Source organism: Microtus pennsylvanicus, chromosome 11 (assembly GCF_037038515.1).
Source record: "Microtus pennsylvanicus isolate mMicPen1 chromosome 11, mMicPen1.hap1, whole genome shotgun sequence".
NCBI lineage: Eukaryota > Metazoa > Chordata > Mammalia > Rodentia > Cricetidae > Microtus > Microtus pennsylvanicus.
In genome coordinates, this window is record NC_134589.1 from 92,754,487 (window position 1) to 92,780,270 (window position 25,784).

Below are 25,784 nucleotides of genomic sequence, written 5' to 3' on the forward strand. Positions count from 1 at the left end.
GGGAAGCTCAGCTGACCCAGCCACAGAGCAAGCAAGATGTGACTGCCTCGCCAAATAAGGTACCCAGCCACGTGGCTAGCACAGATAAGAATAATGGGCTAATATAAGTTATAAGAGTTAATAAGAAGTCTGAGCTAGTAGGCCATCAGTTTATAACTAAAAATAAAAAAATAAAGATATGTACCACCAAACCCAGCCAACACTAAGTTTTTAAACAAGATGAAGCATGTATATTTTAAGCTAAATTTAATGAAAAACTATGAAGAGACAAAGATGAGCAAATAAACTGTATAGACATTCTACCTTAAAGGAAGGGGAACATCATCCCTACCCTTAGGTGTGTGACAGTACAAAGGGAGGTAAGGAATAATGTTACAGCAGAGAAACCTAAGGATCAAACCTCTGCCAAGCATTAAGAGCAACATCACAGGTGATAATGAGTCATGTTGGTGGTGTGCACATCCTTGATGCGGTGAGAGTAAAATAGCAATTGACCAAATTTATTTTCCTACAGATTCTTATAACTCTATTCTTTAAAAAAGAAAAAGATTTATTTTATGTTTATCAGCGTATTTCTTGCCATGTATGTATATGCACTACATGTATGTTTGGTGCCTGTATCGTCAGATCCCATGGAACTGAAGCTACAAATAGTTGGGACCACATGGGAGCTGGAAACCAAAACTTTTCATGTTAGACAAAAAGGAGAAATGTAGTGATATTTCATTTGTATTTTAATAAATAAAGCTTGCCTGAAGATCAGAGAGTAAAACAGTCCCTCTGGCCTTACAAGACCAGGCAATGGTGACACACACCTTTAATCCCACCATAGGAACCGGGTGGTAGTAGTGCATGCTTTTAATCCCAGCCTTTTGCAAAAGCAACAAATGCTTTCCACTGATCCATCTTTCCGGCCCTTATGATCTTATCCTTATGAGAAAAACATCAGCGAAATACCAAAAGAAGGACATTCAGCAATATCTCTAATCAGTTTTCAAACTGTCAAGGTCATCAAAACACAAGAAACAATAAGGAAAACTATTGCCTTTGAGAAAAACCTAAAGAACTCTGATTATTACATGTAGTAATATGTTAGATGGGCACCAAGAACAGGAGGATATAAAGAAAAAAAAATCAAAGAAGTCGGACTCAAGTATTGCTGTCAGTCAATCATTGTGTGTCAGTTCTAGTTCAATAACTGTGACAAATGTACCACAAGAATATGAGACATTAACAGGGAAGGTTCAGTGGACTAACAGTGAAGAACAAACACAGGACTTCTGTACTATCTTGAAAATCCTTTATGAGGCAGCCGTAACCCAGATGCAGAGGACTCGAGATGTGACTGCCTCGCAGAAAAAAGTACCAAGCCGTGTGGCTAACACAGACAAGAATTATAGGCTAATCTTGGTGGTGCACGGATCTTGAAACGCCATACAATTGTGGCAATAAACATGGCTCCAGCCAGTACCTCCACCATGAAGCTAGCTTCTCAGAAAACAAAGAAATGGGGTGGATCTAGACATCAAAGCCACAGCTTTAATCCTAGTCATATCGTTTAGCAAATTAAAGACTTATGTGGTCAGAAAAAGAGAGATACAGTAAAGATAGTTTCAGATGAAAATGCCTCTAAACAGTTTGCAGTGTGTTTAAAAATATATGTAGAGTTGGGAGAGAAAAGAAAAAGGATTAAGTCCTTAAAAGAAAAAAAAAAAAAAGAGTAGTTGGATGTGGTGGCACACATCTTTAATCCCAACACTTGGGAGGCAGCGGCAGGCAGATCTCTGTGAGTTTAAGGACAGCCTGGTTTACAGAGTGTGTGGCAGGACAGTCAGAGAAACCCTGTCTCGGAAACCCTCTCTCAAAAAGCCAAAAATTAAAAATAGAAATAAAATAGAGGTTAAAATAAAGCCATGTAAAGATGAAAAATACACAGAGAGTCTGGATACTATAGGTTATTATGTTCTCTTTGAATTGTTTAAATGCTGAGAAAAGAGCAACAGCTGCTAAAATACACTTGTTTATAAGTGCTGAATTAATCCAAGAAAGTACCTTGACTTCAAAATTGAAGTCAAAAGGTATGTTACTTTGGAGAAGAGGTCTTGCTTTTGTTTCTACAGGAAATGAGAGGCCATAGATTTATTCTGGGTTAAGAAAAATCAGGTTTCATCAAGGAAGACCCCCTGAGAAATCTCCAGCAGGAATAGATGGCCCAGATGTCTGAGTTCTACATCCAGAACAGTTCAAAGACTGTTGCCTGAGATGATCAAGCCTCACAGGATACTCCAATCACTACTTGACCAAAATTATAAATTTTCTTTAGGTCCCTATAAGATTATCAGTGCCCCCAATCAGCAGGAAGCAGCCCGGAAAACTATCCCCACATTCCTAAAAAATGGATTATGAATATCTATCTTTGTTTAGAGTGTTCATAACAATATGTTATGAATAATGGTTTGGACAAAAAGCTAAACAAAAGATATTAGATTCAGAGTTTTTGTTTTTGAAAAAATAAGGGGGAGCAAGTGCTGTGGGACAATGGTTTACCCTGTAAAGATTTGTTTCTTCTACTTGTTTAATAAACACTGATTGGCCAGTAGCCAGGCAGGAACTAGAGGTGTGGCAATGAGAATTATGGGAAGAGGAAAGTTTCGGTCTGCAGTCGTGATCCAGATGTAGAGGACACAGGATGTGACTGCCTCACCAAAAAAGGTACCAAGCTTCATGGCTAACACAGACAAGAATTATGGGTTAATATAAGTTATAAGAGTTAATAAAAAGCCTGAGATACTAGGCCAGTCAGTTTATAATTTAAAAAGACCCTCTATGAACCTAAAACAGCTCAAAAATAAAGATGACTTTAAAATGAAAAGCAAATCAACAAAAAATGTCAACAGGTAATAATTTTGAGATATAAAAATACAGACATTGGTTATATTATTCTATGTTTTATTTTTAAAAATGTTAAAAACCGTGGAACAGGTGAGGCTGGAGAGATGGTGTGGTGGTGGTTTAGTGTGGTACTGTTCTTGCAGAGGATCTGGGTTTGGTTCCTACCACCTGCATGGTGGCTCATAACACCATGTAACTCCAGTTCCAGGCATCAATACCCATTTCTGGCCTCTGAGGGCACCAGGCTCGAATGTAGCACACATCCATAAATGCAAGCAAAACACTCATGCACATAAAATAAAGTAAATATTAAAAAAGAAAACAAAACAACCAACAAAACAAATAGAAAACCCACCCAGAAATTAATTTGTAACACCCAGAAAGTTACAAATTAAACCTCTCTTTGCTATCACAATGTAAGAAAGACAGATGACTCGGCAGCTAAGAGGACTTGCTACTGCAGAGGACCTGGGTCAGGTTCTTCTGTAACTGCAGTCATAGCAGGTATCTGACGCACTCTCCTGGCCTTCATAAAAACTGCATGCATGAGATACATAAAAGCAAACAGTACCCATTTAAATATATATAAAAAAACAGATACTTAGCCAGGCATGGTGGTGTACATCTTTAACCTCAGCACTCAGGAGGCTGAGTTGGGCAGATTACTGTGAGTTTGAGGTGAGCCTGGCCTACACAGTGAGTTCCAGGACAAACAAAAACATGAAAGAATAAAAAGATATTTCAGAGGCAGATTGTTCTATAGACTCAAAATGTATAGAGACATAAGTATGGTGGCTACCTGCATTAAACACAAACATACACTTCTGAGAAAAGTCTACTTTCTTATGGGCCTTGTAAAGCCTGATTGGCTGAACAGATACTTTAACTACAGAGCTATGGCTTGCTCAGATGTCAGGCAAATCGCAGTGCACAGGAATGCATTTTTTTAGACTGTAAGAAGTAGATCCTTTAATAAAAAGTAGTCCTGGGAAATGACTCTCAGCTATTAATTTCTATAAATTTTGTATAAGGGGAAACCTATACAGAAAAAAAACCAAGACATAATATACTTGTCTATCATTTTATAGACAAGTGGTAAACAAATATAATTTTGAGTCAACTACAGGTGGGGTATAAGTAAAAGCTGCTACTTTCTAATGTGTCATTTTGAACAACGTCCTGTACAAGCAAGACTATGGCTCAGGACAGGTTACTTTTTGTGGAAAGTAGATATACAGCCCACTTCAGAAGGTTATTAAACATGGAACAACAAGAAACCCTGTTTGCAGAACTCTTGGCACAGCACCAACACCAGCACAGAGGCATCTTGGTCCTGCTCGCATGCACCATAACTCACTAAGAGTTAAAAACAGTAATTTAGGACTATGCTAAAAAATTTATGCTATAAGCATATATATACATATTGAAAAAGACCAAAATATTACATCACAATCAGCATAAAAACCCTTAAGTGTTTTAACTTAGTGGCAGATGGACAACAAATTACTGTCTATGGTAAATATAACTCTTTCCAAAATACAGAAGAAACATTTTGGAAAAGCTGGTCACCATATTTTGGCTCAAATACATTGAGAAAAGCACAGCACTTTACAGGTTGGTACACTAAAATTATTCTGTGGACAACTTAGAAAAAAGAAATCATTTGTAAAGTGTGAAGCACATAATCACTACAGGCTACTAACTGCAGTCCATATTATATGATCACACATCAAACTGAGTGTCCCTGGAGATACTACAGCACAAGCTCCACCTGGAGCCTGTTCAAGCTGACTGCAGGAATAGAGTGTTCAGGATGTGTGAAATGAAGAGAAAAGATACATCACCAGAGACAGTCTAATTAGCCCAACTTTCAAAAGAACATGTTTAAGGCTTCTTTCAAGCCTTGCCATAAGAAAGGACAACACTAGCCATGAAAAGACCAAAAGTAACTAAGAGAACAAAAAGTCACATTCCCCAACAGTTAACAACAAACCACATTCAGTAACATGTCATCCATTGTGCTTACCACACTCAAAACTTACTGGGCATGCACAAAGGCAGGGAAATGTGACTGATACTCAGGAATAATCTATTTCAACAAGCAAAAGACTGCAAAAGAAACCAGATTCAGAAATGATAGAGACGTTGGAATCAGACTTCAACAAAATAATGAGAAAGTAAAGAGAGAAAAGGAGCAAAACACCAAAGAGACAAAAGGGTGTGTGTATCAATTCTGTTATCAACATTAAATACTAAACAGTACAGCGAAAAGACTAACAGTAGATAGATACCATTAGGAGGGTACTGGATGAAAGATCTAAAAGACTGATTGTCAGAATAAATAAAAGGTAAGATCTACCTAAATGCTACTTATAAAAGACACATTTTAAATACAAAGACACAAGAAAACTAAAATGGTGACATGTAATTTGGAGATGCTGATAAGAAAATGGGAATGGCTATATTAGTAAAAAAAAAAAAGTAGCCTTTAAGATAGAATATTAAACTGGCAATATGGGTATTTTATTATGGTTTCAATGTATCAGAAAAATACAACCCAAAATACATATCTGTCTAATGAATGGTGGTATATGCCTTTAATCTCAGTCCTTGAAGGCAGGGGCAGGTGGATCTCTGTGAGTTCTAGGCCAGCCAAGGCTGTAAGAGAGAGACCCTGTCTCAAAACAAAACAAAACAAAAACCTAATAAAAGTTCTAAAGCTCTTCTTCAATGTATGAAACAAACAGACTTCACTCTGGGGGGGGGGGGGGAGGACAAGTCTGTAATTAAATTGCATATTTTAAATATTCCTCTCCTAATAACTGATATAATACACCCTTCCATCCAAAAACCAGCAAAGATTCTAAAAGAGTAGCCAACTTATTCTAGTAGATATTTTATAAAGCATTACACCTTACAACTGTAGGATGCACTATCTTTCAAGGATGTATATAGACCATCTACCAAAAAACTACACAAAGAAAGGTCAAATGGGAGGGCAGGAATGAGAGAGGACAACAGCTTGTTTTGTTTCCTCATGTTTTCTCACATGTAGAATATAGATATAATTTTTTTTTCTAAATACACAAAAGCACTGCTGAAGAATGCAGCTTGGTCAGTGGTAGAGTACTGACCAGCATGCATGGGGTACTTGGTCCAAAACAGTGTTGAGGGGCAGGGTCCTGCAACCATCAAACTGAAAGCATATTGGTAGTACTTTATAAAGTTGGAAAGATGGCTCAATAGGCAAAGACACTTGATGCCAAATCAGCACGACCCACATGGTGCAAAAAGAGAACCAATTCCTAGAAGCTGTCCCCCGACCCTCACACTGTGCACTACAGCATAAGTGACCACACACACATGCACATAAATGTTACTCACACACACACACTTCCTTTGGGAGAAAAGGGAAAGGAAGAAAAGAAGAGGGTAATGGAGAGTATGAATGTGTGAAAAACAATGGCATGCATGTATTAAAATACTCAATGAAAAACTATTTCATATGCTAATTAAAAATTTTAATTATAAAAAAGCCATTTGCTGGGTTATAAAGTCTTTAAGGTTCAATGATTTTTCAAAGGACAAATCTGTAACAGAGTTGACTGGGGATGTGGCTCAGCTGGCAGAGAGCTCACATAGCATGCTGAAGCCCTCAGTGCAATCCTCAGCACCACATAAGCACACCTGTAATTTATACAATTAAGAGGTGGAGGCAGGAGGACCAGAAGCTCAAGGCTATCTTCATAGCAAATGTGAGGCCAGCTTGAGTTTAAGACCCTGACTCAAAATATTCCATTAAATTTAAAAATTCTAAGGGAAAAGTAAGAGAAAAAACACTGAAAACCTGACAGTAAACATATTCTACAAAAAACAAGCTAAAAAAAAATATATTGGGCTGGCAACCTGACTCAGTGGGTAAAGTGCTTACAGCCAAGTCTGAAGACCTAAGTTTCACCCCCAGGATTTAGAAAACGAAAGGATAGAAAACCTCCACACATGTGCCTTGCCAATACACGTACACACATAATTGCAATAACTGTTTTTAAAAGAATATTAAGAGCACCTCTGCGACTGTGAATAACTAATATGAATAATTTAAACCTTCCCAATGAGAAAAACAGCAGACTAAGATGGCTTTACCAGTGAACTTTTAAAATTTAATTACTTTTTTGAATATGTTTATTTTGTCTGTATGTATGCCTGTGTATCATGTGTGTGCCTGGTGCCCAGAGACCAAAAAGGTCACTGGATCCCTAAAACTGGAGTTGTAGACAGTTGTACACAACTGTGAACTATCATGTGGGTGCTGGGAATCAAACCTGGTTCCTTAGAAAGAACAGCTTTAAAAAAAAAATTGCTTTTGTGAGCCATCTCTCTAACCCCCAATAACATTAATATTAGATAAATTTTAGGAAAAGATTGGAAAAGGCCAGAGAGATGGCTCAGAGGTTACGAGCACTGGCTGCTCTTCCAGAGGTCCGGAGTTCAATTCATAATCATCTATCTATAATGAGATCTGGTGACCTCTTCTGGCCTGCAGGCATACATACAGACAGAATACTGTATACATAATAAATAATTTTTTTAAGAAAATAAAACAATGGAAGAGGAGCAATCCCCAAGTTATCTCACAAAGCCAGTATTTTCTTAATACTGAAATCAAATGAGAACAAAAAAAGCCTTAATGCAGTGGTGGATTCCAGAGTACAGAAGGCTTAGGCATGAAAACTGCCTAAGTTTGAGGCCAGCTCAAGCCATATTGTGAGTTCCATGATACTGTGGTGAAATCCTACATGCTACAGGGTGAAATCCTAGTTCAAAAAACCAAGCAAAGACTGGAGTGATGCAAAGTATTTGCTGTGCAAGCATGAGGACCTGAATTCAGGTCCCTAACACCCATGAAAGAAGTTGGGCACTGTACTAATTAGAAGCACGAGGATTCTGAGGCCTTCTGGCCAGCAAATCTAACCAATCACACTACAGATTTGATGACCGAAGCCAGCAAATCTAACCAATCACACTACAGATTTGATGACTGAAGCCCTGTCTCAAAAAAAAGGGGGGGGGGCTGGAGAGATAGCTCAGAGGTTAAGAGCATTGCCTGCTCTTCCAAAGGTCCTGAGTTCAATTCCCAGCAACCACATGGTGGCTCACAACCATCTGTAATGGGGTCTGGGGCCCTCTTCTGGCCTGCAGACAAACACACAGACATAATATTGTACACATAATAAATAAATATTAAAAAAAACCAAGATGGAGGAGTGAGAAGATACCCAAGTTGGCCTATATCCTATCACTTCCCCACCTTGTCATACACATACAAACACACACACACACACGAGATCAGATTCACAATCCTCATGAACAGATGCACAAAACTCATTTTAGTTAATAGATCCAATAATAAATTTAAAAGAAAGCATAAAAAGCCAAACGGATGCCTACTATCTCATAATCTAACTTTTTTTTAAGTGAGGGATAGTAGGACACACATGAAAAGAAAGAGGGGATACTGAGGGCTAAAGGGTTAAGCCTTAAAAGATGGGCAAGTAGGTAGTCAACAGGAATATCTGAAAAGCCTTGATTAATAAACTTAACTTCAAAATACAACCTTAAAAGATAGTTGAAACAGAATTGGCTTGCTTGAGTACACAATGTTGCATACAGAAAACAGGAGTTATTAAATGAAAAAACAAAAATACAAGGCATGGGATGCCTCCTGTGATGGCTAATCCTGGTTGTCAACTTGACTACACCAGAAACCAACAAAACCCCCAGCAGCTGGGCACACCTGCGAAGGTCTTTCTTGATTGGATCATCTGAGGCGAAAAGATCCACCCTAAATCTGGACAACTTCTGGTGGCAGCTTACATAAAGGACATGGAGGAAAAAAAGCTTCTGCTTGCCCTTACTATCTCTGGCAAATTCATCCACCCTGCTGCTGAAGAATTACTTCGCTGATATTAGAACTAACTTCTTTAGGATTCCAGTGTAGACTAAAGACCAGCTAAGATATCCAACCTCATGGACTGAACCATTACTGGATTCTTGAGGTTCTGTCAGTCAAGAGACATATTATTGGACTAGCTGGATCACTGAAGCTACTTTAATAAATTTCAAATAGACAGACAAGCAGGCAGACAGACAGACAGACAGACAGACAGACAGACACACACACACACACACACACACACCTGTGTTCCTCTAAAGAACCCTAATACACCTCCCTAGTAGTTACTGGTCAAGGAAGGTCCAGATTACACAAGTTATTGTCACTGGCCTTGGCTATCCATCATAGATATATATTGTTGAAGACTTCAAATACTTTGACTGCTGGACATACAGAAATTAACTTCAAACCAACCAGGAAACTTCCTCCTTGCTGGCTAGCCTTCATGATGCCAGAAAGTGCTCTGCAGGCTGGGGGTAAAAAAGACAGTTCTAATATCAGCGAAGTAATTCTTCAGCAGCAGGGTGGATGAATTTGCCAGAGATAGTAAGGGCAAGCAGAAGCTTTTTTCCTTTCCCAGCACTGGACACTGCATACTGTAGAGCCTACAGATGCAGCAGTGGCAGGACTGTTAGGGGTGACTAATCACTTTCTGACTGGACTGAAGCCTGCTCCAAAGGAGGGAATTTCATGCTTGGTACTGTGATCCTGGTCAAAAGCCCACAGTTGGGAAGGTCACAGGTCCAAAAAAGGTAGAATCTGCTAATGTTATCAAACTAAATGGTCATGTTATCAGATTATCTTCTAAATAAATATTTATGCCAATACATATAAACTCAGGCTGTTCTCAACCTTGGAAAGGGAAGCTTTTCAATAGTCAGTGGCTAATGCAAACTCAAACTAACTGAAGTGCCAAGAACAGTAAGAGACTGTTGAGTGTTCAGCCCTAATCAATCCACCCAAGGCTCAAGAACACTGCGGAAAGAGGGGTGAAAAAACTAAAAGCGCGGGAGGCTAGGGACGAGCATGGTGAAATTCTGTCTTCTTGACATGGCATGGCTGTTGCCCTTACATATCACAGCAGCTGTGATAACCTCCACACACAAGATCAAGCCAATTAAAATATCAGCATGGATGGGGTGACTATCTGGGAGTGGGCTACTGCTGTTAAAGGTCTAATGGTGCTGCTTTTCAGAAGCAAGTGGGAGACTTTAAACTCTGGACTAGAACTTAATGGGATGCTTAGCAGGAGCTTGGAAGACAGTAGTAATGAGAGTTATGTGGACTGGAGGCTCCCGTTCAAGAGGTCTCAGAGAGAAACAATATTAACAACTAGGCTAGAGAATATTTCTGTAATATTTGGGGGGGGGGGCGAGGGGAGATGGCTGCTTTCTACTTCTAAAAACTTACCTGAAGCTAAATACAGGACTAATTTCTTTGACAGAGATTTCAAGACAACCACTAACTGATCCTTACAAATGGTTATTAGGAACAACTCTTATGCAGGTCTGCAATGAAAAAGTACAAACGGGCCAGAAAGAGATGTAAATTGCAGTTTGAAGAGAAAAAGAGCATCAGGAAATTTAATGTTACAGCTAAGGCTCGTGCTGAAAGAAATGGAGACATTAAGGAGAAGCCTGATTTTCAATGTAATAAAGGGAAAGGTGACCTAAAGGCAAGATCTAACACAGCTAAGCTTCTAACTTGTGAAAGAAAAAGGCCTAAAGAATTGTCTGCTCCTAGAAAGAAATAACAAACAAAAGTGCATGTGATTCAATGGGACCAGGTTCCATTTCAAGCAGGCAGGCAAACTTTACAATCATGAAAGTCAAGGGATCATAGAATCTTCCTCCATGAAATTTTCAGAGAGCTGCTAAAGCTAGCTATATGACAAGGGAGTCTCTGCATGGAGGACCCGAGAGGCCAATGTGTGAAGCTGAGAACTGAAGCTTGAGTTGCACTTAAGACCCCAAGACGTTGGCAATGCCAGACCATGGGATATTTGCCAAGGAGAGCTGTGGACCCGGGTGGATGGTAGACTGCAGACATCAAAGCTGGAAAGGCAGAACCATTTAAGTACTTTGACATCAGACATGGAACTAGAAGATTTGATATTTGCCCTTCTGGGTTTCAATATTACTTCCATCCAGTATTCCCTCACTTTGATGTCTTTACTCCTGCCTTTAGAGAATGGAAATGTATAGTCTATAATGTTCTATTTCGCAAGTGTGTAATACGCTTTTTGATTTTACAAGGAGTTAGAGTAAACTATTGTCCTGAGTCTCTGGGAAGAAGGAAGTCCTATTCTGCAGTCCTGTCCCAGCCACAGAAGCAAGATGTGTCTGTCCCACCGATTAAGGTACCAAGCCACGTGGCCAACAGATAAGAATAATGAGCTAATATAAATTATAAGAGTTAATAAGAAGCCCAAGCTAACGAACCAATCAGTTTATAACTAATGTAGACCTCTGTATGATTTCTTTGGGACTTAAAAACTGAGGGGACCAGGCAGGACAGAAAGCCCCGACAACAGAACTAGCAGTTATCACTCTCCTCTTTCTGACTTCAGATGCAAAATGACCAGCTGCCTCAAGTTCCTGCCAGTATGACCCTGGAACTGTGAGCCAAAATAAAGTCTTACTAATTTGAGTTGCTTTTGTTAGGTGTTTTTATTGCAGCAATTGGGACTTCCACACTCAAGCTCACACACACTATAAATAAATGTCAACAAAAGACTGATATGGATGGAATTATGTTTTCTTCTCTAGAAAATCCCATGCTTTCAAATTTTATACAATAAAAAACTATTTTTGCCAGGCAGTGGTGGCACATGTCTTTAGTTCCAGCACTGGGGAGGCAGAGGCAGGAGGACTCTGAGTTCGAGGCCAGTCTAGTCTACACAGTGAGCTCCAGGACAGCCAGAACTGCACAGAGGAAACCCTGTCTCAAAAAAGACAAACAATTGTCATGATTTAAACAACATTCACCAAAACATTACAAAAGAGTCTCAATGTTTATGTCACACATTTATGGCTATTTCATGTCCTGCAGCAAAGTAACACTCCTCAATCTCTACAAAACAAACAAAAACAACTAGACAGTGTGTAAGAGCTGCTCATATACATTTCATTTATGAATATTCTCCCCTCATAATTGACATAATAATTCTTGGGGTACGTACTATTATTAACCTCATATAAAAAATGGGGGGGAGAGGGAGAAACAGGAAAAGTGATTTTCACACAGGTAATAACTAAGAGCCTGCAAATGAACCCAGGAAGCTCACTTCAGAGTCCAAACTCCACTTGTAGAAGAATTACTTTCTTCTGCAGTTATGGTAAGGTACCTAAAACTGCTCTGCACTTCTGCCCAAAAGCTTTTCCTCCATTGGCTATACACATCCCACACTGCACTATACTTCACTATGCTAAGGCACGTCATTTTACAAACTATTTCTGTTGTGATCCTCTAAAAGAGATGAAGTAATAATTTTTTTCTGAATAGAAAATTTTTTCTGAATAGAAAATTTCATTTTATTTGCATTATTTTTAAATTTAATTACATTTTTAATTGGGGATGATTGTGTGTGAGTGAGTATCTGAATATACACATGTGCCATGATGTTCATGTGGAGGCAGACGACAACCAGCAGGAGTCAGTTCCACCATATGGGTCCCAGGGGATGGACTCAGGCCATCAGGCTTAGCAGGAAGCACCTTTACCCACCGAGAAATCTTGCTACCTTCCTTTCTTTATATTAAGGGGGAAAAAATGAGATAGTACACAAAGTGAAAAACATCAGTGTAGAACGAATAATATAAACCCAGAGACAGAAATTTGGATTCAAGCTAAAAATCAGAAAAGCAAAGCAGCCAAATCACTAGCCAAGTCTTATTTCTACCAAGGCTGGGCGACCGCAGACTAAGAAGACTCAGCAGACTAAGCAGCTTGAGCCTCTCTCTCCTCTCATTTTATATTCCCTCTAGTGCTGGGGTTAAAGGCATGACTCCCTAGTGGTGGGATTAAAGGTGTGAGGCACCACCACCTGCATTTATTTCTGCATTGATCTTGTGTAGCCCTGGGTGGCCTTGAACCCGCAGAGATCCAGTCTCTCTGTCTCTCAAATCCTGGGATTAAAGGTGTGTGGCACCACTGCCTGGCCTCTAGTGGCTTTGCCCTTTTGATCTTTAGACAAGCTTTATTTATTAAAACATAAATAAAATATCACTATACATCAGATAAACATATAGTATTGTTTCGCTTACTACTAAATCAGATTCCCGACTGGACTATCCAAATGAAGATGGACTAACATCTTCAACATTCCTTTAACAACCAACTTGATTCTGCTAATTCTTTAATCACTACATTCTGTTAATCTATTCTTTTAGAACTCATATTTTGAGTGCAACTTCTAATTGGTATAATTAGGTTCACCTTCAAAGAACTTGTTAAAAATGCAAATTCTCATGCTACACCCCAAGATTGCTGAACAAAACTCTGCCTGGCTCTTGGGCAGTTTGTAAAAGCCCAGCTTTGATTTTAAATCACCAGTTCCAGCTGATTTGTGGCTGGAACCTGCATCTATGTCCTTTACTCTAGGACTAGGAAGAAGACTTCCAAGCAGTATCAACCTCCATCAAGATGCAGCATCTCAAAAGTCTCCTCACACATCAAAAAGGGCCTACTCTTAACCCTCTATGAAAATTGTTTGCAGTATCTACTTATTTTTAGTATCTTTTCAGGTGTGTGAGAAAAAACAAAAATGATTTCTAGGGTGACACACAATAGTGAATTTTTATTAACTTTAAAATCAGAAAGACTCTGGATCACTTGACCAGGTTTGCTGGTTAGCTTTTATTGTCAACCTGACATAACCTTGAAGAGGACTCCTCAATTGAGGTGTTGCCCAGGTCAGATTGGTCCATGAACTATGTCTATGAGAGAGTGTTGACTGGCGACTGATATGGGAGAGCACAGCTCATGGAAGCAGCGCCATCTCTAGACAGGAAGGTGGGTTGTAGAAAGCTAAATGAACATAGCCATTGAGGAAGCCAGGAAAGTGTTTTTTCATGGATTCTACTTGAGTTCCTGATCTGACTTCCCCAGCAAAGGACTGTGACCTGAAAATATGAGCTGAAATTCTCCTCTCCATTAAACTGCTTTTAGTCAGCAAAAGCAAAGCCAATAGAAAGCAAATTAGAACATCAAGTAACACAAAACACTTCCCACTCTCTTCTGCAACCTTCTGCACAAAGCTACATCTCATCTCTCAGCACGTATCACACAAGAAAATTAATCTCAGTGTCTGTGTGGTTTCTAATCCCATTGAAATTTCTATTTTTTGGTTTCCTTCTATACGCAGGCCAACTATTTGGGTTATTTTCAGTAGCAAAAGCGACACAAGAAAGCTGGGCAGTAGTGGTACACACCTTTATTCCCAGCACTCAGAGGCAGAGGCAGGTGATTTCTGTGAGTTTGAGCCCAGTCTGGTCAACAGAGCAAATTCCAGGACAATCAAGACCTACATAGAAAAACCCTGTCTTGAAAAACAAAACAAAACAAACAAACAACACACAAAGGGGGAAGGGAGACCTGGAGAAAAGGCTGTTCTTCCAGAGGACCCAGGTTCAATTCCCAGCACCCACATGGTGGCTCACAACTGTCTGTTTAACTCTAGTTCTAAGAGAGCCAATACCCTTAAACAGACACACGTGCAGGTAAAGCACTAATGCACATACAATAAACAGTGACACAACTCCCTAAAACACAGCAACACATCAGGCTTTGCCACAGTCAAATGGAAACATGGTTTCCATTTGCTCCAGATTTGTGCCGTGCAGTGTTATCACTGCCAGTTTGTTTTAAAACTACTCTCTTTTCCCTATCCTTATAACTAACTGTTTCTTGCTGGTAGTGCACACCTATAATGCCTGCCCACAGCAGACTGAAGCAGGAAGACCTGGGGTCTCAGGTTAGCCAGCTTAGGTTACAGACTGATATCATCTCAAAAACAAAAACAACAAAATCCTACAGCATAGTCTTTAGTCACACACAATTATAGAGGGGAAATAACTTAATGGTTAATAATTATAAGAAAAATTTTACAACTATTTTTATTTAAGCCTGTGTGTATCTTTGTGTTTATAGGTGCCAGCAGAGGCCAGAAAAGAATGCCAGGTCACCTGGAGCTGAAGCTACAGGTGATTATGAGTTGCCTAAAATGAGTGTTGAGATCCGAACTTGGGTTCTTTGTTAGAGCATCAAGTGCTCTTAATTGCTGAGTCATCTCTCCAGCAAAGAATTATATTAATTTTAATAAATGAAAGAGAATTTCTGTTAAAATATAAATCGTTCAACTGACCCATGGTTCAGACTGCACAGTTCATGATTAAGAGGGCTTAAAGTCAGGCTGAGTAGAATATAAAAGGGTTCTGTAACTTACTGAGATTATGTGAAGTTAGTCACTGTCTTAACCTGTTCTGTGGAATTTAAATGCCTTTACTGTATACACACATTAGATTTATTTACTATATACCCTTACTATACCTATTACACACACACTTTAGATTTATTTTATTTTATGTATATAAATGCTGGCCTGCTGTATGTGCACACTCAGTGCCCACAGAGGTCAGGTCAGAAGAAGGGGTTGGATCCCCGGCACTGGAATCATGGATGGTTGTAAACCACCCACAGGTACTGGGAATTAAGTCTCTGCAAAAACAGCAGGTGCTCTTAAACACTGAGCCATTGCCCATTATTTTAATAAGAAGTAAATAGTTAGATCTTTCTTAAAATCAGAGTAAATTCATACTTTTCTGAAAAACACAGTGACAGCTCCATTAATTCAAAAGACCAAAATTCAAAAACAGAAAGCAGCCAGAAAAAGTTGACACATTTCAACTCAGTCTGGAGGGGAGAAGCCCTAAGTTTCCACAGAGAGGAAGACAAAGACAGAAGAGGAGAGTTTTGGGTCCCCATGCTTGCACAGATGATACTGTTCAAGGAACTAAATCATGTCAACATAAACTGTCCAAGGAGGAGACAGGAGAAACTTCTCATCTCTCTGATAGGTTTAACATAGCACTAATAAAGAAAACCTGAAAAGCACACAAAGAATCACAAGTCAATCTTACTGATGAATAATATGAAACAAAAATCCTCAAAGAAGGGGCTAGAGACATGGCTCAGTGGAAAGAGCATTAGTTGTTCTTCTAAAGGACCTGAGTTCAATTCCCAGAATCCTCATCAGGTAGCACACAGGAAATCTGATATTTTCTTCTAGTCTCCCCAGATACCTGCACTAACATGCACATATCCACACAAATATATACATGAAGTTAGAACTAGTAAAATCACTCAGGAGGCAGAAGCAGGGGGGTTTCTGTGAGTTCAAGGCCAGCCAAAGCTACAGAGAAACTCTGTCTTGAAAAACCAAGTAAATGAACAAAAGAAATCTTTAAAAAAAAAAAACCTAGAGAAACACTAATAAAATTCAGCAATTACATTAAGTTTTAATTTTTACAATTACAAATGTGATTCAGTTTAGTATGGAGAAACCTGATAACCAAAGCACAAAGATCTTACAATAGTTACTACAGATATAAGATATGAGTATAATAAAACCTAACATTTAACATGAGAGACTGTGTCCCAATTTTAAAACACATAGGTGCCTCTGGCTGCAAATTAAAGTTCACATTCTCCTTAAAACACTAGACAAACTTCCAAAACACAGAAGCCTAAGAGGCATAAACATCAATAAAAATATCAGCAAGGATAAGACAAAAATACCAATAATGGAGAAGAATGTCTACTTGGAAACCAAGACAATCAGCTGGAGAAATACTAAGAAGTTCACAAAGTGGCCAGACTCTAAATGACATCTGTACATTAATCCCTGTACTAAAAGAGCCAACTAAATAATGAAATGGAACTTGCCCCCCAATAACAAGAAAACCCATAATAAATCAAAAAACAGAAGTGCACTATACAAAAAACAGTCACTTGTCGTTAAGAATCTGTTTTTCTTCGGGGGGGGTGTGCTTTATAGAGTGCACTTATGTGTGCAGGAGCATATGGAAGCCAGAAGGCAACCTTGAGTGTCACTCCTCAAAAGCTGTCTACTTCACTTTCCTGAGACGGTATTTTGTTGGTCTCATGCTCATTAATCAGACTAGGCTGGCTGGCACCAAGCCCTAGGGATCTGGTTATCTCTACCTCCCCAGCCCAGCCTGGGTGCTGGGGACTAAATTCACATTCTCATGCTTGTGCAGAAAGCAAATTACTGACCAACCTATTTCTCGATGGAAAAAGTTCTTACATTTACCTATAAGAGTGGTCCTTATCCCCATCTGCCATGAAAATCATCTGAGGAATATAAATTCTAACCATGTCCAGCCATGCCCTAGAGAGTCTAACCTAGTTGGTCAGCAATGAGGTTCAGACATTAAGTGTCTTTAAAATTCCCCAGGTAATTCTAATGTGTGGTCAGGGCTGAGAACCACATATGCGTTGACCATTGCCCTCATGAACAAAAAGTGACTGAACAGCTAGGATGTCTTTCTGCCAAAGATACAGCCAAAGATTAATAACTAACGCAAGACACTAACTGAGGGAAGATGGACTACTAATATCTAAACAGTCTGCACTGTAACTATCAGTTGAAAAAAGATATTGGATTGCTCTTTGGTTAAAATTAACTTTTTTGGTAAATCTTGGTTTATTAGGCCTCATGCTTACTAAACAAGTGCTATGCCATAACCAAAAGTGAGGTCAAGATTCAAGAAACAAGGAGACATAAGAAAATACTTTTCTTTTACTTTTTTAAGGGGACACAATGATAATCTTGATTAAATTGTCCATGTTGGTCTCCAACTCTGGAACACAAACCACCCTCTTACCTCTGTGTACCAAGCTGTTAAGACTACAAGTGTCACCATATCCAACACAAAAGAATATCTATAGTTTGGAATAGGGAAAGTACTTTTGAATGTGATATACAATATAAGGCAATAAAAGGGGAAAAATGGATGTTTCCATACAAACTGAAAATATACACCTGATAAAATGTAACAAGCATACTGTAAACATATTTGACTAATTTGATAAAATAAAAAGAGGGAAAGATGTCTACTGAAAGTCTTAAACTTTCAATACTTAAAGAATAATAAGCTAAGGCCAGGAGGTGTGGTGCACACCTTTAATCACTGCACTAGAGACACAGAGACAGGCAGATATCTGAGTTCAAAGCTGGCCTTCACAATGAGTTCAAGGCCTGCTAGCACTGTACGGTAAAACTGTCTCAAAACAAAGAATAATAAGCTATAGTTCAAAGGTAGGACACATGTAGATACCAGAGTTGGATCCCTAGTACTAGCTAGGCAGGCAAGCAGACACATACCCATGTGCACACGCACAGCACACATGTACATACAAAAATAATCTGAGACAATAATTTGTAAATTTATGGAACATCCTAATAAAAATAATTTGAGTAGAATTACAAGTCTAAGAATACTAATATCTAACATCTAATGTTAGCAAGGATTTAGATAGATTCATTCAACATGGATAACGCTGAAATTTGCACAATATTTTTCAAAATATTGGTAATATCTATCTTTTTTTTAAAGTTTTATTTTTGTTCTAAAGAAGGCCTCACTTTGTAGTCCTGGCTAGCTGAGAAGGTGCTGTTTATCTCAGGGTGGTCTCAAACTTGGCAATAGTCCTCCTTGCCTTGTAAATGCTAGAATTACGGTAGTAGAACGTAACACTCAAGTTGTTTATTTTAAATGTATTATTTCATTAAAAATTCCCTCACTAGGGCTGGAGAGATGGCTGAACAATGTAAGAGCAATTGCTGCTCTTTCAGAGAACTAAAGATATATGATATATGATACCCACAACAGGTATCATATATCAGCCTATATTTCAAATTCCAGGGGATCTGATGCCCTCTTCTTGCCTCTGGAAAGACTCACACGTGTAGCATATACACGAGACAAACACATATATAAACTTAAAAAAAATTAACCACACTTCCAAAATTTTCTATCCCACCTGGTCCCACAGCAGTTCTGTTCCAAAAACAAAGAGGCTTATATTAATTATCAACTGTTCGGCCTATTAGCTCAGGCTTATTATTAACTAGCTCTTACAACTTAAATTAACCCATAATTCTTGTCTAGCCATGTGGCTTGGTACCTTTTCCTAGTAAGACATGCTCATCTTGCTTCTTCTGTGTCAGGCTGGTGACTGCATCTCTGCCTTTCCTCTTCCCCGAATTCTCTTAGTCTGGTTGCCCCGCCTATACTTCCTGCCTGGCTACTGGCCAATAGTAGTTTATTAAAACAAATTAGTTATTAGTAACAAATCTTTACAGTATACAAGAGCATTATCCCACAGCACTTATTCACTTGAACAAAGATATAAATGTACAAAATTATATAAAACAATGGCAACAGTGAAACACTGAAACAATCTAAGTATCTAGTCCATAGAGCACATATCCTATACCAAGCCAGATACTACTACGGTCCTATGAAGAATAAAAGAATCGTATCTAACTTAGGTTAAGTTTAGAGTAAAGTTGTCTATTTCTTTTTTTTTTTTTTTTTTAATTTTTATTTTCGAGACAGGGTTTCTCTGTAGCTTTTTTGGTTCCTGTCCTGGAACTAGCTCTTGTAGACCAGGCTGGTCTCGAACTCCCAGAGATCCACCTGCCTCTGCCTCCCGAGTGCTGGGATTAAAGGCATGCGCCACCACTGCCGGCTTTGTCTAGATCTTTTGCAGTATGTAATACCATGGAAGCTCAAGTTTAATGAAATGTAGGCTTGCATTGTTCTATAAATAGGAGTTAGAGGGATGCCTATAATTAAGAGCACTTGTTCCTGCAAAGGACCCAGGATCAATTCCCAGACCACATGGCAGCTAACTCCAGTTTCAGGAGATCTACCACTCTCTTCTGGCCTCCATGGGCACTGTACACATGTGACACACAGACATACATACAGGCAAACATCCATATATAAACAAAATTTTTAAAACACTATTTTGTAAATACTAGTTTTAAAGAAACTCTTAGGCATGCATGATGGCAATCTCTGTAATCACAGTACTTAGGCAACCCATGCGGAGGACAGTTACAAGTTTGAGGTCAGCCTGTTCTACACAACCAGTTTAGACCAGCTATGGTTACAAAATGAGACCCTCTCTCAAAAAACCAAGTGGGGTCCTTCCTAATTTTTAAGACTTCTCAATAATCCTGGAACCAAAATGTTTGACAACTGTTGTTATGACAATTTTACATTTTAAGCATAATCCCAGTTCTCCAAAAAAATTAAAAAATAAAAATTATTTTAAACTGGGTAGTTTAGAATATGAATCAGAAGAGTCCAATAACTGATCTACCTAGAGGCAAGAAGCTCATTAAAAATCTCCTTGCAATACAACTGTGAAAAGGGTGTAGATGCACAACACACACTTCTGCTAAGTACAACTACAGTAAGTTTATGTTCGCCCTCTACTAACCTAAAAAAAAAGTTAGTGTAATTTTAATGTTAGGAATTACTTCACTTTTATTTCTTAAGTTAAAAAACAAAACAAAAACATTTTCTTATCAATGAGAGCCTCAGGAATTTACACGTCTGCCCATATTCTCAACTATCTAGGAAATTGTATTCTAATCATTTCTCCTTTGCCCTTCTTTAGGACTAATCAAATTCACAGAACAGTCCTCCTGGAATTTGCTGAACTGCACAAAATAGGTGCACCCAGTGGCTGCCATTCACAAGTCTTGGGTCACATAGTCTCTAAAAGGTTTGGTATTTCAATGGCAATTAGCCTGTATTTTTCTGTGTATCCTTCTCTCATCAGTCTCCATCTTTGTTAGCTGTGTCACATCTTGTTACTATCCTTCCCTCTTCTCCAAGTTCAGATCCTGTTATACACAGGAGTTGCAGGGCTGCTGGCTGCAAACTCCAGCCCAGGCCTTTTTCTAGAACAGAGATAGAGACCATGCAGAACAACCTTGGAACTATCCAGAGAGTTATTAAAGCCCAGAGTGTTGGGCTTCAGTGAGTCAACCTCTTCAACAAGTTCCCAGATGATGCTAGTACTGCTGATTTGAGGACCCCCCACTTTGAGAACCACTGCTCTGATGTTTTCACTGGGTCACAAGGGTCTACAATCCCCTGGCTCTACTCAGTCCCTCTTCACTATCAACAGTGGCAAGAGCTAACCACCTTAAAACATAGATTCTTTATGAGTAAAATGGAGACTGTGACAATAAACATATTGCCAAGTGTTGTAAAGAAAAAGGCAGACATGAGGATGTACTTCATCAGCTGAGTAAATAAGCATCCTTTATCAGATCATCTGATGCATTAATATGTTGATTTTCAGCAGAAACTGCCCTTCAACTGTGTGGTCCCATTTCTGCATGTTTTCCTCAAAGATTAAAAACTGGCAATCGGTGACATACATCTGTAATCTCAGCACTTACAAGGCTGCAGCAGGAGGTTCATGAGTTGAGGACAGCCTAGGCTGCATAGGAGTTCAAAGCTAGCCTCAGTTTACTCAACAAAATACAATCTCAAAAAATTTTTTTCTTCATTTTAAATACAAGAGGTAGAGATATTTTTTTAGCGGAAAGGAACTCCAGAAAAAAAAAATCTGTCTCTTTCATGTGACATGTGCAACTCTCAACAGAAGGGATAAAAAGGAGTCATATATAGCCCCATGCTGCCATGTTACATGCCCACCATCAGTCAAGAAGCATTCAAGCACTTCAGCTCACTTACCTTGGTCATGCCTCCTGCCTGTGCCGTATTCAGTCCAGCATGGCTGGCCATTTGTGGGGAAACCTGTGTCAAGGTCTCAGCCAGCACACTGCTTGTGGCCCCCTGCATGGTTGGAGCAGGGTATGGCATTCCAGCTCCCCTTCCTCTTCCAGCAGCCCCAAGAGATCCATTCATGACTTGAGCCTGCCCTTGTTGAGCCTGATTCATTAAGCTATGGCCAGAGTTACTATTGAGAAGTCCTGGGTGGGTCTGGTTGAAGTTAGCATTCATGCAGATCCCAGGTCCAGTCTGTGATGTGGCAGGGCTACTGGTCACCAGCCCCACTTGCTTTTGTGCTTGCGGATTCAGTGCTTGGGAGGCAGGGGGGGTGGGCCCAGAGGTGCTGGCGGCCTGTTTGGGCAGGCTAGGGGTTGATGAGTCTCCCTGGTTCAGAGGGCTCTTGCCCATGGCACCCAGGCTGGCCATGTTTGTACTGTTCGGCTGCCCCTGAGCCTGGCCACCAAGGCCCTGTTGTACAGGGCTGCTGGCACTCACATTTCCTATCCCTGGGTTGATGCTAGAGCCACTGCCTCCTCTAAGAAGCTCCGACAGTTGTTTATGTTTGGATGCAGCATCTGGAACAAGGCTCCCACTGTTTAAAAGGCTTAATTCTCCATTAGGGATCAGCTCATCAGGAAGATCATTTTCCAAGTCAAACAATGATCCAAAATCTAGAAATTAAACAGAAATGGAAATGAGAATCTAACAAAACATAACAGCTCTCCAACTGACATGTTACTATGATCTTAATCTAATGGAGCGTTTCACACAGACCACTAGCGCATCAAGAGTATTTATCAAACCGATCTGAAACATCATTTGGGGAGATTAAAAAAGAAAAAATTTTTTTTTCAAATTTAGAAAAAGGGATCATCAAACAATTATGAGGAAGGGCCAGTTCTTTTCTAAAAATCAAATCCCAAAACAGTAATTAAACAGTACAGTACAAAGGAAAACTCAGATATAGAAATTAAAGAAGAATAACAAACCTTTAAAAATTTTCTAAATTAAAATGTTAAAATGCTTTTAAGAATGCATGAAGCCAGATGAGGTGATACATACAGGTAATCCCAGCACTTGGCAAGTGGGAATGGGAGAATGAGAGGTTCAAAGTCAATCTTGGTAATTATAAATATATAGAGTTCAAAGCCATTTTAAGCTACATGAAGTCATGTATTAAAAACTAAAAAGTAAATTGAAGCTGGGCGGTGGTGGCACATTCCTTTAATCCCAGCACTCAGGAGGTAAACGCAGGATCTCTGTGAGTTTGAAGCCAGCCTAGTCTACAAAGTGAGTTCCAGGACAGCCAGAGCTATACAGAGAAACCCTCCCTCATAAATAAATAAGGGATGGGCAAAAAAAGTAACTAGATATGAATTCTATAAAGATCAATTTAGGGTAAATTAAACTCAACCTAAGCAACTGCATATCTGAAAGTTAAACTATTTTTTAAAAAAAAAACATTAAAAATGTCATTTGTGGTTTCTCAAAGGGTTGAAAATACATGTATAAAAATACAGAAATAGAGCCGGGCGGTGGTGGCACACACCTTTAATCCCAGCACTCGGGGAGGCAGAGGCAAGCAGATCTTAGTGAGTTCAAGGCCAGCCTGGTCTACAAGAGCTAGTTCCAGGACAGGCTCCAAAGCTACAGAGAAACCCTGTCTCAGAAAAACAAAACAAAACAAATAAACAAAATACAGAAATTAAAAAGTGGCTAAAACAGTCAAACTTAGCTATCCTTGCACTACATGAGAAGGATGATCACACAGAAAATGAGGAGCATAATGACTCCTGTTGTAACAAGACATATAAACAAGGCAACCATCCAAAAAAGGTAAGACAGCAAACAGGTCAGTAAACAAACTAAAATACAAGAAATTTCCTTTTCCTGGCTCCTTTCAAAGTAACCCTCCTTTGCAGCGTAATCCTATATGCATCACCTCTGTTCCTTCACTTCCCAACCTCCAGTGTGCTCTTCAATTAGCAGTCTGTCTATGCATGTGCAAAGAAAGAGTGTGCAAACTATGTCCACCACAATGTTATTTGTAACAGGAAGGGAAAAAGAAACCCAAAAAATAGCACCCAAAGGCAATTCAACCTAATGAGATTCAACAGATGAGATTCCCTGCACCAGAATCCCAACTCTTCTACACTAGCGCTCCATGCCAACTGTACAACTTTGGGCATCTTACTCTGTACTTCATACTCTCCTTATCTAGAAGACAGAGCAATAATGACTCCTACACTTGTAGGGGTGTTCTGGGTACTAGATGAATTAATGAATGGAAATCACTGAGGTCTGTGGGTAATAAAAACTTAACAAGAATTTGCTATTATAATCGGGTAGGTGGTGGCAGACACCTTTAATCCCAGCACTTTGGGAGGTGGATCTCAAGTTCCAGGACAGGTAGAGTTACAGAGAAATCCTGTCTCAAAAACTAACAATTACTATTACAAAGCTTAATAAACAGCTGTACATTACAAAATGTTTTAAGTAATTACGATACAGTAATCATTAGTAATTACATTATATATAATTACTATATATAGTAATTACATTTCTATAGTAAGGAATGTAAGAATATATATATACATTATGGAAAAGCATGGAAATGGAAAACATATACAAATGGCACACATGTAAATTAGAACAATGGCTGGAATGTAACTAGTCAAAAATAAAATTATTGAGGTAGTGAATGTAATGTTGAGTATGGGAGGTTTTCTTTTTTTAAAAACTGCTACCTGCTATCCTTTAGAAATTTAAGAACTTTAAGCCAGGATAGCAGACCATACATTCTAGTTGCCCAATCCTCTCCTACCACCATCACCTTTCACTGTAGACAAACCCATGTAGCTCTGAGGTGGCTGGCTGGGAGTATCCTGAGTAAAGGTAGCATCTTCCCTGGCCATAGGAAGAAAACTGGCCAGATAAAAGAAAAGCACCAGGGCCACATTCTAGTGCAGGAGACAATCCCACCAAAGCTTGTTAGCCAAAAGAATCTGTTAGCAAGGGTTATTCAAAAAAGTCTCTCTTTTCATCACTAAATTTCTTCATGAGCCTATTGAAAGCATCTTGCAACCAGGAAAAAAGTCACCACCACCCATCCACACTGGATGGGCACCCGGAGGAAAAAAAAAGAAAGGCAGCATCTAAATTGGTAGAAATTTAATTGACGGAGCTGGAGCACAGAAATTTATTGATGGAGCACAGTAGTTAAGACCATATACTGGTCTTCCAGAGGACCCTTAATTTAGGTACCAGAATCCATGTCAGACAGTTCACAAGAGTCTGTAATTCTAGCTCCAAGGAGATCTAGATCCTTTGGCCTCCACGGAGCACGCACACACACACACACACACACACACACACACACACACACACACACACACACATGCACACCTACATATAATTAAGAAACAAAATAAGTATTTTTAACAACTGAATTGATAAAGTCTAAACTGCTAAATTATCCAGCCTGGAACCTTCCTACCTTCAAGTGTCTTGTTTTATGAGAAAATATACTTTTAACCATTAACCTTAACTTCTAATTCAGATGTTTCAGCTGGAACCACTGGGTACACACTTTTTTAGCCATTAACACAAGTTAAAGCTGTGGTGTGTATAATCCTTCTGTATTCTCTCTTGGCTGGAAACCACGCTCCAGCTCCAGCTCCACTCAGATATTCAACAGTACTACACAGACTTCCTTAGGTTATCCCTGAAGAACTGCCAAGTCCTTCTTTGACCTCCCCAACATTCTCTGAATCTACTAGTCTAGCAAGTCAATTCTAACACAATGCTATAGCTTCCCACATGACTATACTAAATGAGGTACAACATGCAGAATAAACACACATGGGTTTTGCAGTACTCATGTGAATAAAAAAATTCATTTTCCCTCAGGACTTCGGTGTGTATCACATAAAATCATCACACCCTTTTATATATAACCACAGTACACTTGTCAATTCAGAAAGTATAATAGAGTTACATTAACATACTAATCCTATTCAAACTTCATGGCTATTCCAATGCCTTTTATCACATTCCTTTCCCTTATGAAAAGCCAGTTTAGAATTTAGAATCCC

The 25,784-nt window shown here is 39.1% G+C and overlaps 1 protein-coding gene across 3 annotated transcripts in view; it reads right to left on the bottom strand.

The window, feature by feature from the left end:
* Crebbp (CREB binding lysine acetyltransferase) overlaps window positions 1-25,784 on the bottom strand; it is a 139,028-nt gene that overhangs the window by 85,261 nt on the left and 27,983 nt on the right. For all 3 annotated transcript variants that reach the window (XM_075941802.1, XM_075941801.1, XM_075941800.1), the window contains exon 2: window positions 21,652-22,361. In XM_075941802.1, the coding sequence (XP_075797917.1) occupies window positions 21,652-22,361 (710 nt within the window). The remainder of the gene's footprint in view (window positions 1-21,651; window positions 22,362-25,784) is intronic.